The 18000-nt window shown below is 58.9% G+C and overlaps 1 protein-coding gene and 1 long non-coding RNA gene across 2 annotated transcripts in view; one reads left to right on the top strand and one right to left on the bottom strand.

Moving 5' to 3' along the window:
• The first annotated feature begins 621 nt into the window (after positions 1 to 621).
• AGRN (agrin) overlaps positions 622 to 18000 on the top strand; it is a 36145-nt gene continuing 18766 nt past the window's right edge. Inside the window, exons 1-2 of the mRNA XM_065936003.1 lie at positions 622 to 907; positions 3092 to 3353. Of these exons, the coding sequence (XP_065792075.1) occupies positions 701 to 907; positions 3092 to 3353 (469 nt within the window). The 5' untranslated portion in view covers positions 622 to 700. The remainder of the gene's footprint in view (positions 908 to 3091; positions 3354 to 18000) is intronic.
• LOC136169109 (uncharacterized) lies at positions 7980 to 17540 on the bottom strand. Its single transcript, XR_010663382.1, has 3 exons — positions 17308 to 17540; positions 10697 to 10824; positions 7980 to 9751 (listed from the first exon to the last, which is right to left on the bottom strand). It is a non-coding gene; the product is annotated as an uncharacterized lncRNA (long non-coding RNA).

The raw sequence follows: 18000 nt of genomic DNA, 5'->3' as shown, positions 1-18000 counted from the left end.
GTCCCGGGCGGCCGAGCTTCCGTCCCCAGTTCCTGTGAGGGGCTAGGGTCCCCCGTCAGGTTCCTCTCGCCGGGGGAGGGGCGCAGCCCCTTAGGGCGCGAGGGGCGGCAGGGCCTCGGATCTGGAAGCCCCTCCCTGCGGCCCGGGAGCCCCCGCCGCCCCAGCCCTGGCGCAGCCTGGAGCCCCTTGGAAGTCCCGTCACGTCGTCTCCAGATTATGCATTAACCCGATTTCAGCCGCATTTCCTGGCGGGGGGGCGGGGGGGCGGAACGTCCGCGCGGACGGGGGAGGGGCGTCCGTGGGAGTGCGCTGCAGCTGGGAGAGCACCCTCGAGCCCGCCCCAACCCCGCCCTCGGCCTGGCCAGGCCCACCACCCACCTTGGCCAAACCTAGACCGGCCCCCTCCCTCCCCCAGCCAGGCCTCCGCCCGGCGCCGCTGTCCCGGCGCTTTGTTCGCGGCTGCGGCGGGTCGCGGGGCGCCGGGAGGGCCGGGGAGGGGGCGGGCGGGCGGGCCGCGGGGGGTGGGGTGGGGGCGGGAAGGGGGTGGTGCTGTCCCAGGTCCCGCCCCCGGCCCGCCCCCGCGCCGCCCGCGCTCCCGTCGCCTCCCCCGAGCTGCGTCCCGTCCTGTCCAGTCCCGTCCCCGGCGCGGCCCGGCCCGTGCGCTTGCTCCGGCCGCCTTCCGCCGTCCTCTGCCCGCGCCATGGCCAGCCTGCGGCCGTTCAGCCGGGCCCTGCTGCAGCCTTTGCTGCTGCTCCTGGTGGTGGCCGTGCGCGCCCTGCCCAGCGCCGACGGGACGTGCCCTGAACGCGCGCTGGAGCGGCGCGAGGAGGAGGCGAACGTGGTGCTCACCGGCACCGTGGAGGAGATCCTCAACGTGGACCCGGTGCAGCACACATACTCGTGCAAGGTGGGCCCCCTGGGGATCCCCGGGACCCTGAGCCCCTTCGGACCCTTCTAGAAGCCCGGGCTGGGGGCCTCTCCCCGGCGATCCCGGACCCCTAGCCCGGAGGTCTTCCCGTCGCGATGCCGGCCGCCTGCTGAGACCCCCGCCCCGGGCCGTGGGAACGAGCCCCAGACGTTCCGCAGCGCCAGCTCCTGCTCCCGCTCCCTTGGCGACCGCCGACCCCCGGAGGTGGGGGCGGGTGCGGGTCTGAGAAAACTCGCGAGCGCCGGAGGGAAAGTTCCTGCGGTGCCGCTGCAGTCCCACTCGCGGTGCCCGGGCCCTGGAGACCCGATGGTGTCTGCTCCTTCACCCCAAACGCACTCCTTACAGAAAACAAGTGCGCCCCGCCCCCCCGGAGAATGTTCGGCTACCGCGCCCCCTCCCCACCGGCCGAAGGAAAGGGGACGAGGGAAGGTGACGCTTTCTGCTTGGGGTGGAGGTGGGGATTTGGCCTGTGGTCAGTGCTGTCGCCCCCTCCGCAGAGGTGAGAAGGAGTGGTCCGGAGAGAGAGGAGGGGTGCACACCTAATCTCCCAACCGCGGGGGTCCTGGTGGGGCTTGCTGCAGTGATGGGTGTGGGGCCAGAGCAAAGAAGTGGGCGGGGCCGTCGCTGAGCCTCAAGTGCGGGGGGTGCAGGGCAGGTGCCCCATCCTGCTCCTGGGAGGGCTGTATCTCCCCTGGCCTTAGGGAGAGGGGCCTTGCCTAGCCTCTCCTTCAGTTGGATCTGGGAGCTCCCGGGGTAGGTCTGGTGGTTTTTTTCCCACAATCTGTTCCTAGGGAGGGCTGAAGGGACCCAGGCCCCTGCCCCACTCTGGCCCCTAAAACCACCTCCCCGACCAGAAATCGGATCATTCCTCTTCCTTGGAGATGGGGAGGAGTGGCAGCTCCTTTCAGACTGGCCTGTGCGGACTACAGCTGGGATCCCCCGCCAGGCCCCCTCCTCTCCATCACCGCCAGGGCACTTTGCCAAGTCCCTGCAGGATTTTCCCGACTTCCTCCCCGCTGCTCCTGGGTGTGGCTGGGGTGGGGGGAGGCGATGAAAGCCGCCCAGCCCTCCCCTGCTGGTTATTGGCCTTCCAGAGCCTACTCTGTATCAAGGCATGCGGGCCGGGGTGGGGAGAGGGGGTTTGGCACCCCTGCCATCTCTGGGCCACTGGAGGGTGGAGGGAGTCCCTGTAGATTTTGCAGACCCAAGGCTCCCAGCAGGGGCGGCCAGGTGGACAGGCCACTGTTGTCTTTCACTCCCCTTTCCAGAAGTCTTGGCCCCCAGAGATCCTGAAGAAAGGGGTGTCTTTTCTCAGGGACAGCATTCACGAGCAGTCACCATGGGCCTGTTCCTTTAGGGCAGCTCATTCTGCCTGCAGTGCCTGCGGCCCTCCTGCCTCTACTGCCAGTCGTCTGTGGGTACCCCAGGACTTGGTTTGTCTGAGCGGGTGCCCTCAGGGCCCCAAGAGCAGAGTGTGGAGGGTGGGGCTGCCCTGTGCTGCCCAAACTTGATTTTGTGGTTCACAGGCTGCCTTGGCTGCACTCACTGTAGGAGCCTTGCAGGAGGAGGGGTCTTTCACCTCCTGGCTGGACCGTGTCTTAGCCCACCCACAGGGCTGCACGGAGCCAAGCTGGACAGGAGCCTTGAGCTCAGAGCCCATCACCTTGAAACTTCATCATCCATGTTAGTTGCTCCTGGCTCTTCCCAGCGGTGGGCCCAAGTACTGGGTGGGTTGACAGGGAGAGTAGGGTGTGGAAGGCAGGCACCCCAACCTGGATGGGTCGCCTTCCCATACCTGAAGTGAGGTGGACATTTAGAATTGGGGTGGCTGGGGTCACCTAAACCTGAGGGTTGGGGAGCTGCTTCTTGAGGGAAGGGGTGTGTTCTCAGGCCAGGTATCCTGGAGTATGACAAGGGCAGTGGCATCTGTCATGTGTGTGTGCTTCCCTGCAGCTTCCTCCTGGGGGGGTGCGCTGACTCCACATATCTGCCCAGGGTTTGGGTGTACTCTGGACGTCTGGCCTGAGCAAGTGAGGTGGGAAAAGAAGGAAAAGTCCAGGCACCAGTCTGGTGTTTGCCTCTGGCCTCTGTGGCCACCTCCCTGGCTCCACCCAGTGAGAAGAGAACCCCTGACGCCTGAACACCCCCTCATGTCCACCCTAGGTTCGGGTCTGGCGGTACCTGAAGGGCAAAGATGTGGTGGCCCAGGAAAGCCTGCTGGACGGAGGCAACAAAGTGGTGATTGGCGGCTTCGGAGACCCCCTCATCTGTGACAACCAGGTGTCCACCGGAGACACCAGGATCTTCTTTGTGAACCCTGCCCCGCCATACCTGTGGCCAGCCCACAAGAATGAGCTGATGCTAAACTCCAGCCTCATGCGCATCACCCTGCGGAACCTGGAGGAGGTCGAGCACTGTGTGGAAGGTGTGTGTGGGGCCCAGCGGAGCAGGTGCCTTGGGGGCAGAAGAGAGCTTGTCCTAGGCTAGGGCACATGGCGTCTTGTGGTCCGACCTCCTTTTCTGGATCCTGACTCCCTGGTTTCCTGGCCACCTCAGCTCCAGACTCTTAACATAAGCAGCACTCTCCACCCTGTCCCTAGTGATGCCACTGTCTTTCATCTTGAAGTCTCAGCCCTGCAAAGAGATAGGCCTCCCATTCTCCCCCCCGCCTCCCCAGCTCTGCACGCCCCTTCCTGGAGTTCGCTGTTCTAGGAGAGAGGCTGGGACCAGGGAACCAACACCAGTTGTTTGTGTTCTGCAGAAACCCGAACACATGTCTAGACGGGGCCCAGATGTTGAGCCATTGGGGTGGGGCTTAAAGATTGTGCTGGAGGGGAGGCTACCCTGTTATGTGTTCCCAGAGGCCTGCCATTTCCAGGAAGGGACAGTTATGTGGAGTGAGCTGCTTCTAGGAGTTTGAGGGGGTGTGGACCCCCTAACAGAGGTGAAGTATCTTTCCTTGTCTGCTGTCCCCATGTGTCTACTCTGAAAGGCTCAAGAGCAACCCTCCCTCATCCTAACCTCTGAGAGATGAGCAGGAATCACATGACCAGAGCTCACCCATCCCCTTCACCCCAGGAGAATCCCAGTTGGGGGCTGAGATCCTTGGCTGAGGAATGTAGCAGGGAGAAGTAGGAACTGCCTGTCGCCCTCACATCCTGTCTGTCCCCTCATGGCTGCCTGGGGAGCGATGTATGGGAGGAGGCGGAGAGATCGCTTCCTCCCAGGGCAGCAGGAAGGGTCCCTGACTTCCTGTCCTGGGAAGGCGACCCTGTCCCTGTGACTTGCTCTGTTAGCCAGTAGGGAAGTTCCATCTTCTACCCAACTTACTGCTGTGGTGCTAGCTTGCTTTTGTGGGATCCTAGATGGTGGACTCATCTGGCCTGGTACAGACTGTGTGTGGGGGGGGTGGGGGTGGGGAATGGAACCTGAAGTGGAAAGCCCTGTAGCATCCTGCTCTGTCTGCAGTCATTTGCTCCTGGGGTTGCATCTATGGTCCTGATGCAACATCGGAGAGACACCAGCAGGGCTGTGTCCCTGGCCCCTTCCCAGCACTAGCTTAGCTGAGGGTCCCAGCGTGGCCCTCCCACCAGGTGAGGACTGGAGACCCTGACTGTGCTTTGGAAGCTTATACTCTAGGGGAAAGATGGGAGAGTGGCATGAAGAGGAGGCATGTTGTGGGGTGTGATCCTCAGTTTTGGAGGATGAGTTGGAGGCTAAGGAGAGGTGGGAAGAGGGATCAGGCTGCAGAAAGTCTGTTTCTGCAAGATCAAGAAGACAAGTCATTAACTCCACAGCTGGAAGGGTCTAGTTCGAGGGTCTGTGGGATCAGAGGGCATGTGGCAGGGGGGCCACCCCAGGCAGAAGAAGGTCTGCCATCTTGCCAGGTCCTACTCTACCCAGGCCCGGCCCTGGCTCTGGATATGTCAGGCTGGGCACAGGATCTCTGGAAAGGAGGGTCCGCAGGGAGAGCCCCCAGCGAGACTTCATCTGCTATCTGCTGGCTACCCAGGATAGGGACCAGTCTAGGCCTCCAGCTCCAGTTGGGCCAGTGCGGGAACCCCCAGGGAGGGAGAAGCTTGGGGTCCACTGTAAGGCTCTGGGGAGCCCTGGAAGTTTTGAGCCGGTGACACGGATCCCTTTTTTGGAAGGAAAGCAGTGCCATGAGGGGCAGGGGGCCAAGGAGAGGGTAGATTAGATGGGGATGCTTCCCTCTAAGGATCCCCAAGTCCTGAGGGCCAAGGCCCCCCGGAGCTGGGGCCAGACTTAAAGAAGGCACAGCCCTCTTCCCACCTCCCACAGCAGGGAGCAGGCAGGAGAAGGGCCTGCCTCCCATTCTGTAGGAGATACCTCCCATTCTGTAAGAGATAAAGACCTCTGACCCCACCCCAGGCTCTCCAGGGAGCCAAGACTTACCCTAGCATGGGGGTTAGGGTTAGGGATGAACAGAGCTTGAGCTACGATGACTTCTCATCTGACCCTGACCCTTTGCTGCTCCTTGGGGCCCCATAGCTGCCCCCATCCCTCGGGGCCCAGAGTGAAGGCTGTGAAGCTACTGATTGTGGAGGTCACCCCAAGACCTGTGTCTCTATCACACCTGTCCCCTGCCCCTAAAAGACCCACAGGAGCCAAGGTCAGGGGACACATCCTGCCAGGCCCCCCTCCCTGGATGCCCCCACCTCATCCCCACCTGGACCCTGCTCCCTGCAGGGGCACCTGCTGCTGGGAGGCATACCTGGTCCCCAGCTCCACTGGGATCACTTTCCTCAGTTTCTCCCTTAGGGCCTGCAGGGTCTTCCTGACTCTGGGCCCCTTCCCCAGCCTCCAGCCCCCAGGAAGCTCCTCCTCCCCAATCCTCTGCCTGGGGAGCCACATTCCAAGCATAACTGAGACAGGTATGTGTCCCTCCCTCTGTACCACTTGTGGGTGAAGGAGACTGCGGGTTTGCTCCAGGAAGGAGGAAGGAGACCCTCACGCCCTGCTTTGTCAGGGAAGTGGCCTGGCCTTTTCCAGTGCCAGCTGCCCACGCACCGTAAGCTGCCCAGGCTGACAGCTGAGCAGGCATCTCCTCCAGCCTTCGGCCACTATACCCTGGTCTGGACACCACCCGTTCACTCCCACCACCCTCCTCTCCCCCACCTAATGAAGACTGGTCCTTGGGCCCCCCTGAATCCCCTAGGAGGGATGCAGGCTTGGGGCCCTTCCCCAGGCCTTTCCCTCCCCAACTCTGAGCCAGGAGCAGAGAAAGGAAGTGTTGTCTGCCCTCTCCGCGCCTGGCACAGGAACAGGGTCGGAGAGTCTGGCATTAGCCCAGCCCAGCCCTGCCCAGTCCTGAAGCCGGGGGTCCTGGCGGCCACAGCCTAGCCTGGCCTGCCTGATTCCAGCAGGCACCCTCCCTTCCTCCTGCCATGCCAGCTTTTGTGCCTTTGGGCCAGTCTTGGGCCTTTGGGGAAGATAGTCCTATGCTATAGCTCAGGCCAGAGAGATGCTGGGTCCCGGGCCGCCAGCCTTGGCCTTGGTGGAGGCCCTGCGGCCTGGGAGCTGGACGTGGACGCAGACACCCCCAGACAGGGACTGGCTCCGCAGAGCAAAGCGGGGCAGGTAGGAGCCCAGGGCAGTTTCCAGGGCTGGCTCCCTCAGGGCCAGAGCTGGCTCCCTCTGCTGTCTGGCATTTAGCTTCTGTACCCCCAAGTCCTGAGCCCGCCCTACTCCCCCAACATTCCTCCCTGCCGAGGTGGGAGGTGGCTTCTTCCTGTCCCTGTTTCCCTCTTCCAGCCGTAAGTTCTCACCCCACCCCCTCCAGACCCGCCCCAGTGCCGTCCTCGGCCCCTCCCCCAGGCAGGTCCTTGGAGCAGGGGCAGGCCCAGGCTGGAGGCTTCGCGCCCGGGATTTCTTCTTCCTTCCAGCCACTGGGGGTGGGGCATCTGCTCAGGTGGAGCGTGACCTCCTCCTGCGCTCTCTCACCTAGGGTCCCCGGTAGGAAGTCTGCGAGAGCATGGGCTTGTGGGACCAGGGCGGGCTGACTGATACCCTCACTGGGGCGGCCCCAGGGACTTGGGGCGCAGTGGGGGGTGGGGAGGGGGTTGCTGCTGAAACCAAAGAGCTTTGGATCCATCATTTCAAGGCAGTGTGCTTCTTTCCCGCAGGCCTGAGCTGGTGGAAACAGCTCTTGACTTTTTCCAGACCCCGCCCCATCACCCTGCTCCCCACCCAGAGAAGAGCCCCAGCATCCATACTCCCTAGCAGATGGAAATGGAAAAAAAAAAGTTGTTTTGAAACTGTCCTCCCCTCCCTTGCTGTCTATACCTGCCTTCCCCAGGGCTCTGGACAGAGTGGACTCTAGTGGGGCCTGCCTATGGAAGGAAGGCAGAGCCATGGGGTGCTCACAGCCTCTCTGGGGTTCTGGGAGGAACTGGATCACCTGGTCAGGGCTAGGTGGTCTGGGTCTGGGGCTCCAGCTCCCTGCCCTGCCAATCCTTTCAGACTGAGGTAGGGAGAGTGCAGAGGGTGGGAATGGGGCTGCCCCAGGTAAGGTTAGCAGGGGAGTGAGCCCAGACTTCAGGGTTGTAGATCTAGCCAACCATTGCTTGCCCTGCACAGCCTCCTCCAGCCCGTTTTGCTTCCTTCCTAAAGGGTTAATCCCCCAATCCCCTGAGAATCAAAGCCTGCCCCCACTCCATCACCACAGGGGGGTGGAAAACAGCTGCTGAAACTGACCTCTCTCCTGCCCCCCAAATCCTTTGCCTTCACCTGAAGGCCTAGGCCAGCTGCCCTCCCTCCCGACCCAGAGGCCTGCACTGCTCTGCTGGCCCCAGCAACACCCTCACCACTGGGATAGGGGAACCGTGGCTCCCCACACAGGCCCAGCCCAGCAAGCTGGGGGCTGCAGGCACAATCCCTGAAGTAGCCCTGTTGTAGCCATGCGTTCTGGGAAACAAACTCACTCGGAAGGACAATGCAGATAGCAGAGTGCAGTTTATTACACCAGCGGGCCCAAGGCAGAGTCTTCTCTTAGCCAAGGACCCTGACCAGTTTTTCTGAAAACCTTATATACCCTAAGTGTACCTGCCCAAATCCACCTCCCCAGATTCCCTGAAACTAATCTGAACAGAGGAAAAGAAAGATACAACCAAAGTTAACCCTTGATTCATATGCCTTAAGCCTAGGTAGTTAACAGTGGACAATTATCAATAGGTCTGTGGTCATACCCCAATAAGCATTATAGAATATATGATTCTATTCGGTTACACAGATAATTAGGGTATTCTTTTAGGCAACAGAGAGTCTAGGTAGGAGCCCTGGGGCTCTTCCTTCCGGGGGCCTGGTTTTCCAGTTGGTATGTCATTTCCATAGATACTGGGCATATAGCTCAGAGTCCACAGTCCAGCCCAAGATGGAGTCCTGCTTTCAAGATGGAGCCTGTTCTGTCTGTTTCCTCCTTCATTCCCCCACTTGATGCTCTTAACTCATAGTATGAGCATCTTTCATAGGGATATATTGCACTCTGACTCTCCTACCTCCAATTTGGGAGAATGACATCAACCTTTGGGTTACAAAGTTCATAATACATTGTAAAATAAAGGGTCCGCAAAGCAGATCAAGGCAACTATAACAATGGTAAATATAGTTTTCTACCAATAACCCTTCACTCAAAATAGGACCAAAGTCCAAAAAGAAAGATTATCATCAGACATAACTTTTACCTGAACTTTCATGTCATCTAGGGTAGCTGATATATAGCCAGATAAATCAGGAATATATACACAACGTTCAACTTTAATTATAGCACAGGTCCCTGTTTATACTGAAACTATGGTTAGTCTCAAGATGATACCAGCAAGTCCTTTAGCAGCAGTTGATTGTAGAGCTTCATCTCTTTTTCTTCTTTGAGAGGATCTTGGTTTCACGGGGATCAGTGGGGTCCTTTGTGTAGTCCACTCGGCGTCCTCGGGGTCTGCGTGGTATGCTCTCTTCACCCTCCTGTGGTGGATCCAGGGGGTGACACCTGCAGCTTTAACTGCAGTCGGGCTGGTTAGATCAACAGTATATGGACCCTTCCAGTGTGGGGCCAAGGAGTCGTGTTTCCAGTCCTTGACCACACCTGATCCCCGGGCACAAATTCGTGAATCTGTTCCCCAAGGGGAAATGGCACCCTTTCTTGTACAAACTTAGTTACCTGATTTATTACCTCACCTGGTTGTTCCATCTGCTGTGAAATCTCATCTCCCCTTACCTGAGGCAAATTTGTTGACACCTGTTTTATTATGGGAGGGGGCCTCCCATACACAATTTTGTATGGAGAAGAGCCATGGGACCGTGGGGTCATCCTGAGTCTGAGCAGAGCCGTCGGAAACACGTCCACCCAGGAGCAGTCAATCTCTAAGATCCACTTGGAGAGTCGCTTTAAGTGTCCGGTTGGTTCCTTCTACCATCCCAGAACTCTGGGGCCTATATGCTGTATGTAATTTCCACTTGATGTTTAAAGTTTTGCTTACTTGTTATACTAAATCAGTTACGAAAGCTGGGCCATTATCAGATCCAATGCTGGTAGGAAATCCAAATCTGGGAACTATCTCCCTAAGCAGGCACCAGGCTACTTCTGATGCTCTTTCAGTCTGAGTAGGAAAAGCTTCTACCCATCCCGAGAACATACATACTATGACCAGCAGGTAATGGTAGTGTCGGTGAGGTTTTATTTCAGTGAAGTCCACTTCCAGATGTTCAAAGGGCAGCGTGCCTTTTACCTGAATCCCTGGAAGTTTCTGTCTGTGCCGAGAGGCAGCATTGACCTGTGAGCAGGCAGTGCAGTTCTGAGATTCTGTCCTGCATAGGGAAGAGAGGCGGGGAACCAAGAAATATTTTCAAATTAGCTCTTCCAGTTTATCATGGCCTAGATGGGTCGCTTGGTGTGTTTGGCTTACCAGAGTGGGTGCCAGCTCCTCTGGTACCAATAATTTGCCTCTTGGCAATTCCCACCATCCCTTTTCAGTCTTGATGGCTCCTTCTGCTTTGGCTAGTTGGTTTTGGGCTTCAGTGTATTTTGGAGAGTCCAGTGTTAGCTCAGATAGCTCCACCAATATTAGAGCTTTAATAGGGGCTTCACTTGTCACCCCCAAGCCCTCAGCTGCTTGTTTAGTGGTCTTATCTGCCAGTCTGTTCCCTGAGCCCAGGGGGTATCCTCTTTTTGACGTCCTCAGCAGTGTATGACTGCAACCCTTTCTGGTTCCCAGGCAGCATCGAATAGGGTCTTAATTTCTTCCGTATTTTTAATATCTTTTTCACTAGCTGTCAAAGGCCTCTCTCCTGATACAGAGCCCTGTAGTATGGCAAAAGCATACCTGGAGTCTGTGTAAATGTTTGTCTTCTTACCTTTTGAGAGCTGGAGGGCCTGGATTAGAACATATAATTTGACCTGTTGAGCGGACCAGTGTGAGGGCAAAGAGCTAGCCTCAACGATGGTTTCTTCCATGACCACTGCGTATCCTGACAGTCGTCCTTGTTTCACCCAGCTGGTGCCACTGGTATACAGGACCCAGTCTGGGTCCAGGATTGGCTGGTCTCTCAAGTCAGGTCTGCTGGCATATTTCCTTGCAATCATGTGAGGGCCCACCTTCTCTCACAAGAAAGAGAGTGACCAGATTCAGGGCCTGAGAAGGCTCAGTAGTAACGTGGGGGTTCTCAGTACCCTATGTACTTCTGATATTTCCACTCAATGACACTTAAATTGCCATTCTGCATCCCTCCTCATTGGGGTGAGAAGAGCCTTACCTGCCAGATCCCAGAGGGAGAAGGAGGATCGGCGTGTCTTCACCTGCTGGTCAGCACAGTTGAACCAGAACACCACATGGTCCAAGACTGTTTCTCCTTTAACTTAAAGTCCATTCTGCCTTGGTGGGCTTGATCAGGTGCGGATGAAAATACAGATGGGTTAAATATCCTACGCCCCAGGCCGTCTCCGGAAAAGCCAATTCGTACTCACTTATGTATCCCCCTCCTTCTAGCCTGACAATTCCGAGGGGGTCAAGAATTTCATAGCAGATGGGACATCTCCTTGGGGAGGGCAGAATACAAGCACACAAAAACCATGTTTCTTCTAAAAATCTCCTGGCAATTGCTTGGTAATAATTTTCCCCAAGACGGCGTGGATACCACCTCCTAAATGACCTTTACAAATTTCCTTCCTAAGCCCTAACACGCTCGTCAACCTGTGTACCAAGCAATCGTTGCCACCTGCCTATTCCAGGTTCCTGTGGGTCTGTGCCCCTTCTAATCCCTCCCAGGGGGGTGATCAGGCCCCCTCTTCCACCCTACCTGGTGGGTTCCTCCTCATCTGAGCGCTCATTTCCCCTGCTGCTGTCCACTACCTGCTAACATGAAAGGTCCGGATATTGAGAAGCAAAATCCTTCCAGAAGAGCGAGGCGCCTTCCCCCCTCTAAAAGATTCAAGCCACAAGTCCTCGGAGTAGTCCCAAATGGGACTTGTCTCCTCAAAGTGAGGAGTTTCCCGGCCCATGCACCAAATGTTGTAGCCACGCATTCCGGGAAACAAACTCACTCAGAAGGACAATGCAGATAGTGGAGTACAGTTTATTACACTGGCGGGCCCAAGGCAGAGTCTTCTCTTAGCCAAGGACCCTGACCAGTTTTCCTGAAAACCTTATATACCCTAAGTGTACCTGCCCAAACCCACCTCCCCAAATTCCCTGAAACTAATCTGAACAAAGGGAAAGAAAGATACAATCAAAATTAACCCTTGATTCATATGCCTTAAGCCTAGGTAGTTAACAGTGGACAATTATCAATAGGTCTGTGGTCATACCCCAATAAGCATAATAGAATATATGATTCTATTCGGTTACACAGATAATTAGGGTATTCTTTTAGGCAACAGAGAGTCTAGGTAGGAGCCCTGGGGCTCTTCCTTCCGGGGGCCTGGTTTTCCAGTTGGTATGTTGTTTCCATAGATACTGGGCATAGAGCTCAGAGTCCACAGTCCAGCCCAAGATGGAGTCCTGCTTTCAAGATGGAGCCTGTTCTGTCTGAAACAGGACTGGGGGCTGCTCCTTCAGCCCCAATAGCACTTGACACCCCAGAGTCCCAGGAAGTGCTCACCTCTCAAGAAAAAGGGATCTCAGAAATGAGACAGTTGGTGACAGCTACCCTGATGAGAGTGACCCAGCTCATCAGTTCTGTGTCCCCATGGGCTACACAGGGACTCAGGAGGGATCTGGGCCCTGTCCTAGGCTGTGACTGGGAGCTGGGGAGGTGACCTAGGCCTCTGGTGGAGCTTCCAGTGGGGAGGGAAGCTCCCCTCAAAGGGGCCTCTCCCCCCAGAGCAGATCCTGAGAACTTCCTCTGAGGAAGGCCCCCTGCTAGGGGCTGCTTACAGCTGGACCTGGGAAGGGGAAGATGGTCCCTCCCACCACCCCTCCCACCGAGGCATGGGAGGGGCAAGCTCTCTGTCCTCACAGGCAGCCAGCTGTTTCCAGCTGTGTGGTCTGCACATGTGTGTGTGTGTGTGTGTACATTTGTATGCACGTGTGCCTGCAACCTCAGGTGTACCAACCAGCACACAACTATTCTGGTCGAAACTCCAGTTGGTGGCCTGTGGTTCCTGCCACCCTTGTATCCCAGGACTCAGCCTGGGGAGGGGACCCTGCAGATGCTCTGCCAATGGGATGATAACCAGCAATCTTGGCTTGTGTCCCAGAGTTCTGGAAACAGGGCTGTAGACCTCTGCTTTCGTGTGGGTCCCATCTCCTGCCTGCTGCCCCAGTGTCCAGCTATGCTCCCCTCCTACCACCCCATCCCCAGCAGAGAGCTGGGCCCCTCCTCCTGTGGGCTCTGCCTCTAGGTTTCTCAGTGCCAGAGATAGAAGGGCTGCATTGGACAGGAAGAGTCCCTGGGGTCACTTGGATTCCCTGTCCCCTCACACACCTGCTGGACCCTGTGTCTGGCTCAGTTAGGGAGCAGGTCAGGTCAGGAGAGGTGGGTCTGCCTTTGGTGTGAGGTGGGCCTGAAGCTCCCTGCCTCTGCCCTTAGTAGCTGCCTCTGCGCTGCCCCCTCTGAGTACCAGGCCCAGAAGCAGGCAGCCTGCTGTGGCTCCCTGAGGCACCTGTCCCTCTGGCAACAGGTACATGATTTCTATGTACACTGGGGAGAAATAAAAGCACATCTGGTCCAGATTATGGACTGTCCTGACCCACGAGTGGGGAAAGGATGTGTGTCCACCTCTGTTCCTGGAGAGGGGGCAGTGAGGCTTGCTAGAGTCCACTTGTGAAGCCATCCATCAGTTCCTTCCTCACCCACCTGTCCGCTCAGGGCCTAGCAGCAGACCCTCACAGGACCACTGGGAAGGGCTTCTGCAGCTCCCCATGGAGCTCTCTTCTGTCTAGTCAGTCTTTCTGCCCCTTTGTTCCCAGCTTCTCTTAGTTCCAATAGGTGTCTGTCTGCCACTCCTCTTCATCTTGACATCCTCAATACCTCCAAGAAGCACCACCCCCCAACTCAGACCTTTGTGCTGGACTGTGCATCTCTCTTGGCCTGCCCGTGGCCCTCAGCAGGAACACAGGGTCTCCTGACTCACCAGCACTGACCACACCTGGGTGCCACCCTGGCTCCTCCAGCTTTCTGTTTCCTCCTAGACATGGGCAGGACCTGGCTGAAAGAGGTGGATTTGGGGCTGTCCTAGAGGGGAGGGACAGAAGGCATGGATCAGCTAGCTCCACCCCATCCCCTACCTCAGGGATCCCCAACCCCGGGGCCATGGACCGCTACTGGTCGGTGGTCTGTTAGGATCCAGACCACACAGCAGGAGGTGAAACTTCATCTATGTTTACAGCTGCTCCCCACTTTGGCATTACCAGCTGATTTCTGCCTCCTGTGAGATCAGTGGTGGCATAATAAATGTAATGCGTTTGATTCATCCCCAAACCTCTCCCCAGCCAACTCCCAGTTCATGGAAAAACTGTCTTCCACGAAACTGGTCCCTGGTACCAAAAAGGTTGGGGACAGCTGCCCACCTTTTCTCCAGGTATCTACTGCCCCCTCCTCTGTTCGGCTGGCGCCCCCTGGTGGCTGAAGCCTGTCTTGGCAGGCGTCCCGGCCCTGGGCTCCCCAGGCCCGCTGGTCTGGCCTTGGCCCTTGTTTCCCTGAGGCCTCACCAGGCTGGCTTCTCCTGGTCTCGTGTAGTCTCCTGAGCTTGTTTTTTACTGGGCCTCTGTAGTTGGCTCTGTCTGGATGTGCAGACCCCTCGACCCCATCCTTCGGGTCTCTGTACAGATATCCCCCACGTAGATGCTGCGATCTAGGGCAATCTCTGCTACAGGGTAACCTCCCAGGGGCAGAGAGCTGACCCGACTCGGCACCTGCCTCCTGCACTGAGCCCACTCCCGGAGGAGCTTGGCCGGGCCCGGGCAGGATGAATGCTGAGTGATGAAGGAGGAGGGGTGCCGGGGTCAGCGGCCGCTGCCCTGCGAGCCAGCCCCACCTCTTCCATAAGCTCTCACTTAATACCACCTCCCGACGGCGCGGGCTAACCGGCAGTGTGGGCCCTGCCCGGGGACTCGTGGGTGGGCACACAGCCCGCGGAATCAAACGTGGGCGCCTCCCTGCCTTAGCCTCACCTGAGGGGGCGATCGGGGCCCGGGCTGGACGCCGCCTCCTTCCCAGCGGCTGGCCCCAGTCCAGCAGCGACGTCCCGCTGTGAAATGCCCATTGTCTGCTGAAGCCGAGGGGGAGGGGATGGCCCTGAGACCCGATACTAGGAGGCTGGGGAAGGGGGCCGCCCTGCCCCGTCCTCTTCCCCTCCCCCGCCAGGGCGGCCAGACACCTGAGGCTGGAGGCCGCCTGGCACTCGACTGTTCGATACACTTTACACACTAGCGGGGTACCCTCAAGGGCCCAGGGGTGGAGACTGGCGGAGGTAACCCCCCACCAGCAAAGGTGTGTGCGCATGCGTGGAGTGTGCCTGCTGCCGGGAGGGCGGTGTCGCCCCACCCCCACCCCATCCTTTTAGAGCGCGCCGGCCCCTCCCCTACAGAGTGAAAGGGATCAGAGGGAGGCCAGTAGGTAGGACTTTCTATTCTCTCTGGACTTCGTTCCCCACCTTCCTCCCAGGGCCAGGGAAGCGTCTGGAGGGGCCCAACTACACGCGTGTATGTGGGGGCACACCCGATGTGTGCTGTGTGGATGAGGGGCAATTTTTGCATTGCATCAAGGTGTGCAGTGTGTATGAAGGTGTGTGTGTGACTGCACAGTGCCTGTGCAGACTTGAGTGGTTGTACATATGTCCGCAAAGGGGAGACCTGGAACATGGAGTGTGTGTGTACACGTGTGAGCAGTAGCATGTTGCTGTGTTTAAGCCTAGAGGGGATCTGATTCTTGGCTTGGTTCATCCTCTCTTCCTGGGACCTGAGCCTGCGTGGGCTGGTCAAGGCTGAATGACTTTGAGTCTGGAGATCCCAAAATAGCCGGAGTAGCCTGAGCCCTCCTCCCCCTCGACTGGATCTGAGGCCTCAATGGCCCTTTGTCTCTCTGAAGGCATCCAACCCCTGTGGGGGCTCAGACTGGAGCTGAAAGGGACCAGGCTGCATGCGGTTGCCTTTACCCCAGGCCAGGCCGGACAAGGCACCCAGCACCACCACCACGGGAGCATCTAAGGCCAGCCCGTTTGCGGGCAGATTCCAGGATCTCTGCCTGGGGGAGGCCTCCCCCTGATCCCAGGCCTTACCCCTCCCACACTCTGGTTCCCTCCCATGGCCCACCCATGATGCTCCACAGCTGCAGTGGCAGCAGCAAACAGGGCTCCTGTGCGGGCATGTGTCCAGTGGGCAAGTCCGTGGTTTAACTCCTAGCACTGCCTGTAGACCCCTCCCCAAACCAAGGGATCAGAGGCAGTCCTAGGGGGGCTGCAGTGAAAAGTAAACGGGAAATGTGTCACTGCCTGGACTCACCACACCATGTTCTGGGCTCTGGGCCAAGCCCTGCCTGGAGGAGATAAAAAGTCAGACCCTGCCCTGGGTACTCCCAGTCTGGGGCACCGCCAGTATCAGTGTGGTGTGGGCAGTGCCAGGGTGAGGTGAGAGGGTGGGAGGCTCGCCTGAGGAGAGAGTGAGGACAGCCAGGGGGAGGGTCTCCAAGTAGCCTGACTGATTGCTGCTCTGGGTCCATTGTCACACTTTGTGTATTGGCTTTTCCTGCAAGTTTCGGTAGAACCCTAGGTTCCAGGGCTTCTCTGCCGTGGGTAATGGGGGACCCGGACAGGGTGGGCAGATCCTGCTGGGATTTGGCAGCAGTGTGCCGGGCAGTGGGACGGAAAGGAGTCCAAGCAGATAAACATGACAACTGAGAGCTGGCTGGCCTGTGGTTGTCCCAGCCGAGGAAGGTTGGGAGGTGTGAAGAGCCCACCTGACGAGGAGGGAGTGAGCGGAGTGTATGTGGGAGAACTCCTGGGACGTGTTCGTGAGGCAGCTGGACACGTGGTGGGGAGGACGCGAGTGCCAGGGGGGCTGCGCGCCCTGGCCCGCTGTGACGTCACGGTCCCGACTTTCCCGGACGGCCTCTGGGGGGCGCTCCGGGCCCGCGGACCCGGCTTGGAGCCCCGAGAGTATTTGCATAACACTTATTTACATGGAACTCATTTGCATAATCCTCTCCGGGTGCGGACCCGAGTTGGGAGTGCGGAGATAATTTGAGGTGCTGATGTCAGTTCCTAGGGAGGGGTGGCCCACCCTCTGAATTGAACCCAGCCCACTTCCCACCTGTGTATATGTACTTGGAGATGCTACCCCCACAGTACCAGGGTGGGGGTCAGCAAGAGCAGAGACATTGGCAAGCACATGCCGTGACACGCAGCCTGCAGCCCAGAACCGGGTCCTTGGTGCAGGCCCAGCCCCGCTGCGGGGACTCAGACAGACACTCCGCCGTGCCGTCGCTCACACGCACAAGACAGCCCAACCGGTTGGGAGCGGGAGGGAACCCGTCCCTGTCCCGCCCCACTCTCTCCCACCTACTCTCCCTCTCTCTGCAGCCCCCCACCCCACCCCCACACCTGCGTCTCCAGCTCCAGCCTCCGCTCCCCTTCATCTCCCACCCCGACCCCGGCCCCCCAGCCCGACCCTGCACCTTCCCCAGCCTCAGCGCCCCACCTCTGCGCCCTCCCCGGACCCTGCTCCCTTCCAGCCCTGGTCCCCACAGCCGCCCCCCAGCACCCCCAGCCCATGCGTTCCCTTTTGTGCCGCCGCCTTCCAGTCCTCATCCGCCCCATCCTTCTTGCGGCACAAGTCGCGACTCCCCGCGGACGCTGGGGTCCCCGGAGGCGTCTTCCTTTGTCTCTGCTCCCCGCCCTCGCTCAGCGGCGCCCCTCGCCCCTCACTCACCACCTCAGCCCGGGCCTGGGCGCGGGGAGCGGGCGCGGCCCTCGGCAGCCGGCTCTTTCTTCTCTCCGGACGCGCGCTCGCTCCTCCCGCTCGCTGCCGTCGCCGCTCCCGCCTCTGCCGGGGACTGAGCAGCTGGGACCCGCCGCCCCGCACCCAGCTGAGTCCTGGGCGAAGGGCCGCTCGCCGCCAGTCCCCCTCGGACCAGCCTCTCCCAGGCTGCCGGGCGGGCAGGATCCAGGGCTGTGGGACTACCAACGCTGGCTCCGGGAAGGCTGAGCACAGCTGGAGCCCGGCCGAGAGCTGCCGGAGCCTCTGGCCCAGGCCCTGACCGGTGTGGACAGCAGGGGTGGCTCTGGCCCTTGGTTGTTCCTCCGCCTCCCTCCGAGTCCAATTTTGGGATTTCTGCTCCAGGAGAATTCTGCACACCCATTATGAGCCTCAAGGGCTGTGGAGGGGGCCTGGTGCTTCCCACTGCCTGGCTGTGACAGGAGCTGAGCTTTGAGAATAGAGCGGCTGTCAACTGCCCCAGGGGTCCAAGAATGGAGAGTGTGGCACGGAAGAGGCCCAAGGGCGCCCCGTGAGAACCCCCACACCGCAAGAGTGGGGGCTGAGGAGCCTGGGTCATGCCTCCACTGCTGCTGGAGCGGGACCGCCGGCAGCGGAGCGGGGTCTCCGTCCTGGTGCGGTATTTCA

This window comes from Muntiacus reevesi, chromosome 5 (genome assembly GCF_963930625.1).
Source record: "Muntiacus reevesi chromosome 5, mMunRee1.1, whole genome shotgun sequence".
NCBI lineage: Eukaryota > Metazoa > Chordata > Mammalia > Artiodactyla > Cervidae > Muntiacus > Muntiacus reevesi.
The sequence above is the reverse complement of the archived record's forward strand: the minus strand, read 5'-3'. Positions and strand labels throughout refer to the sequence as shown.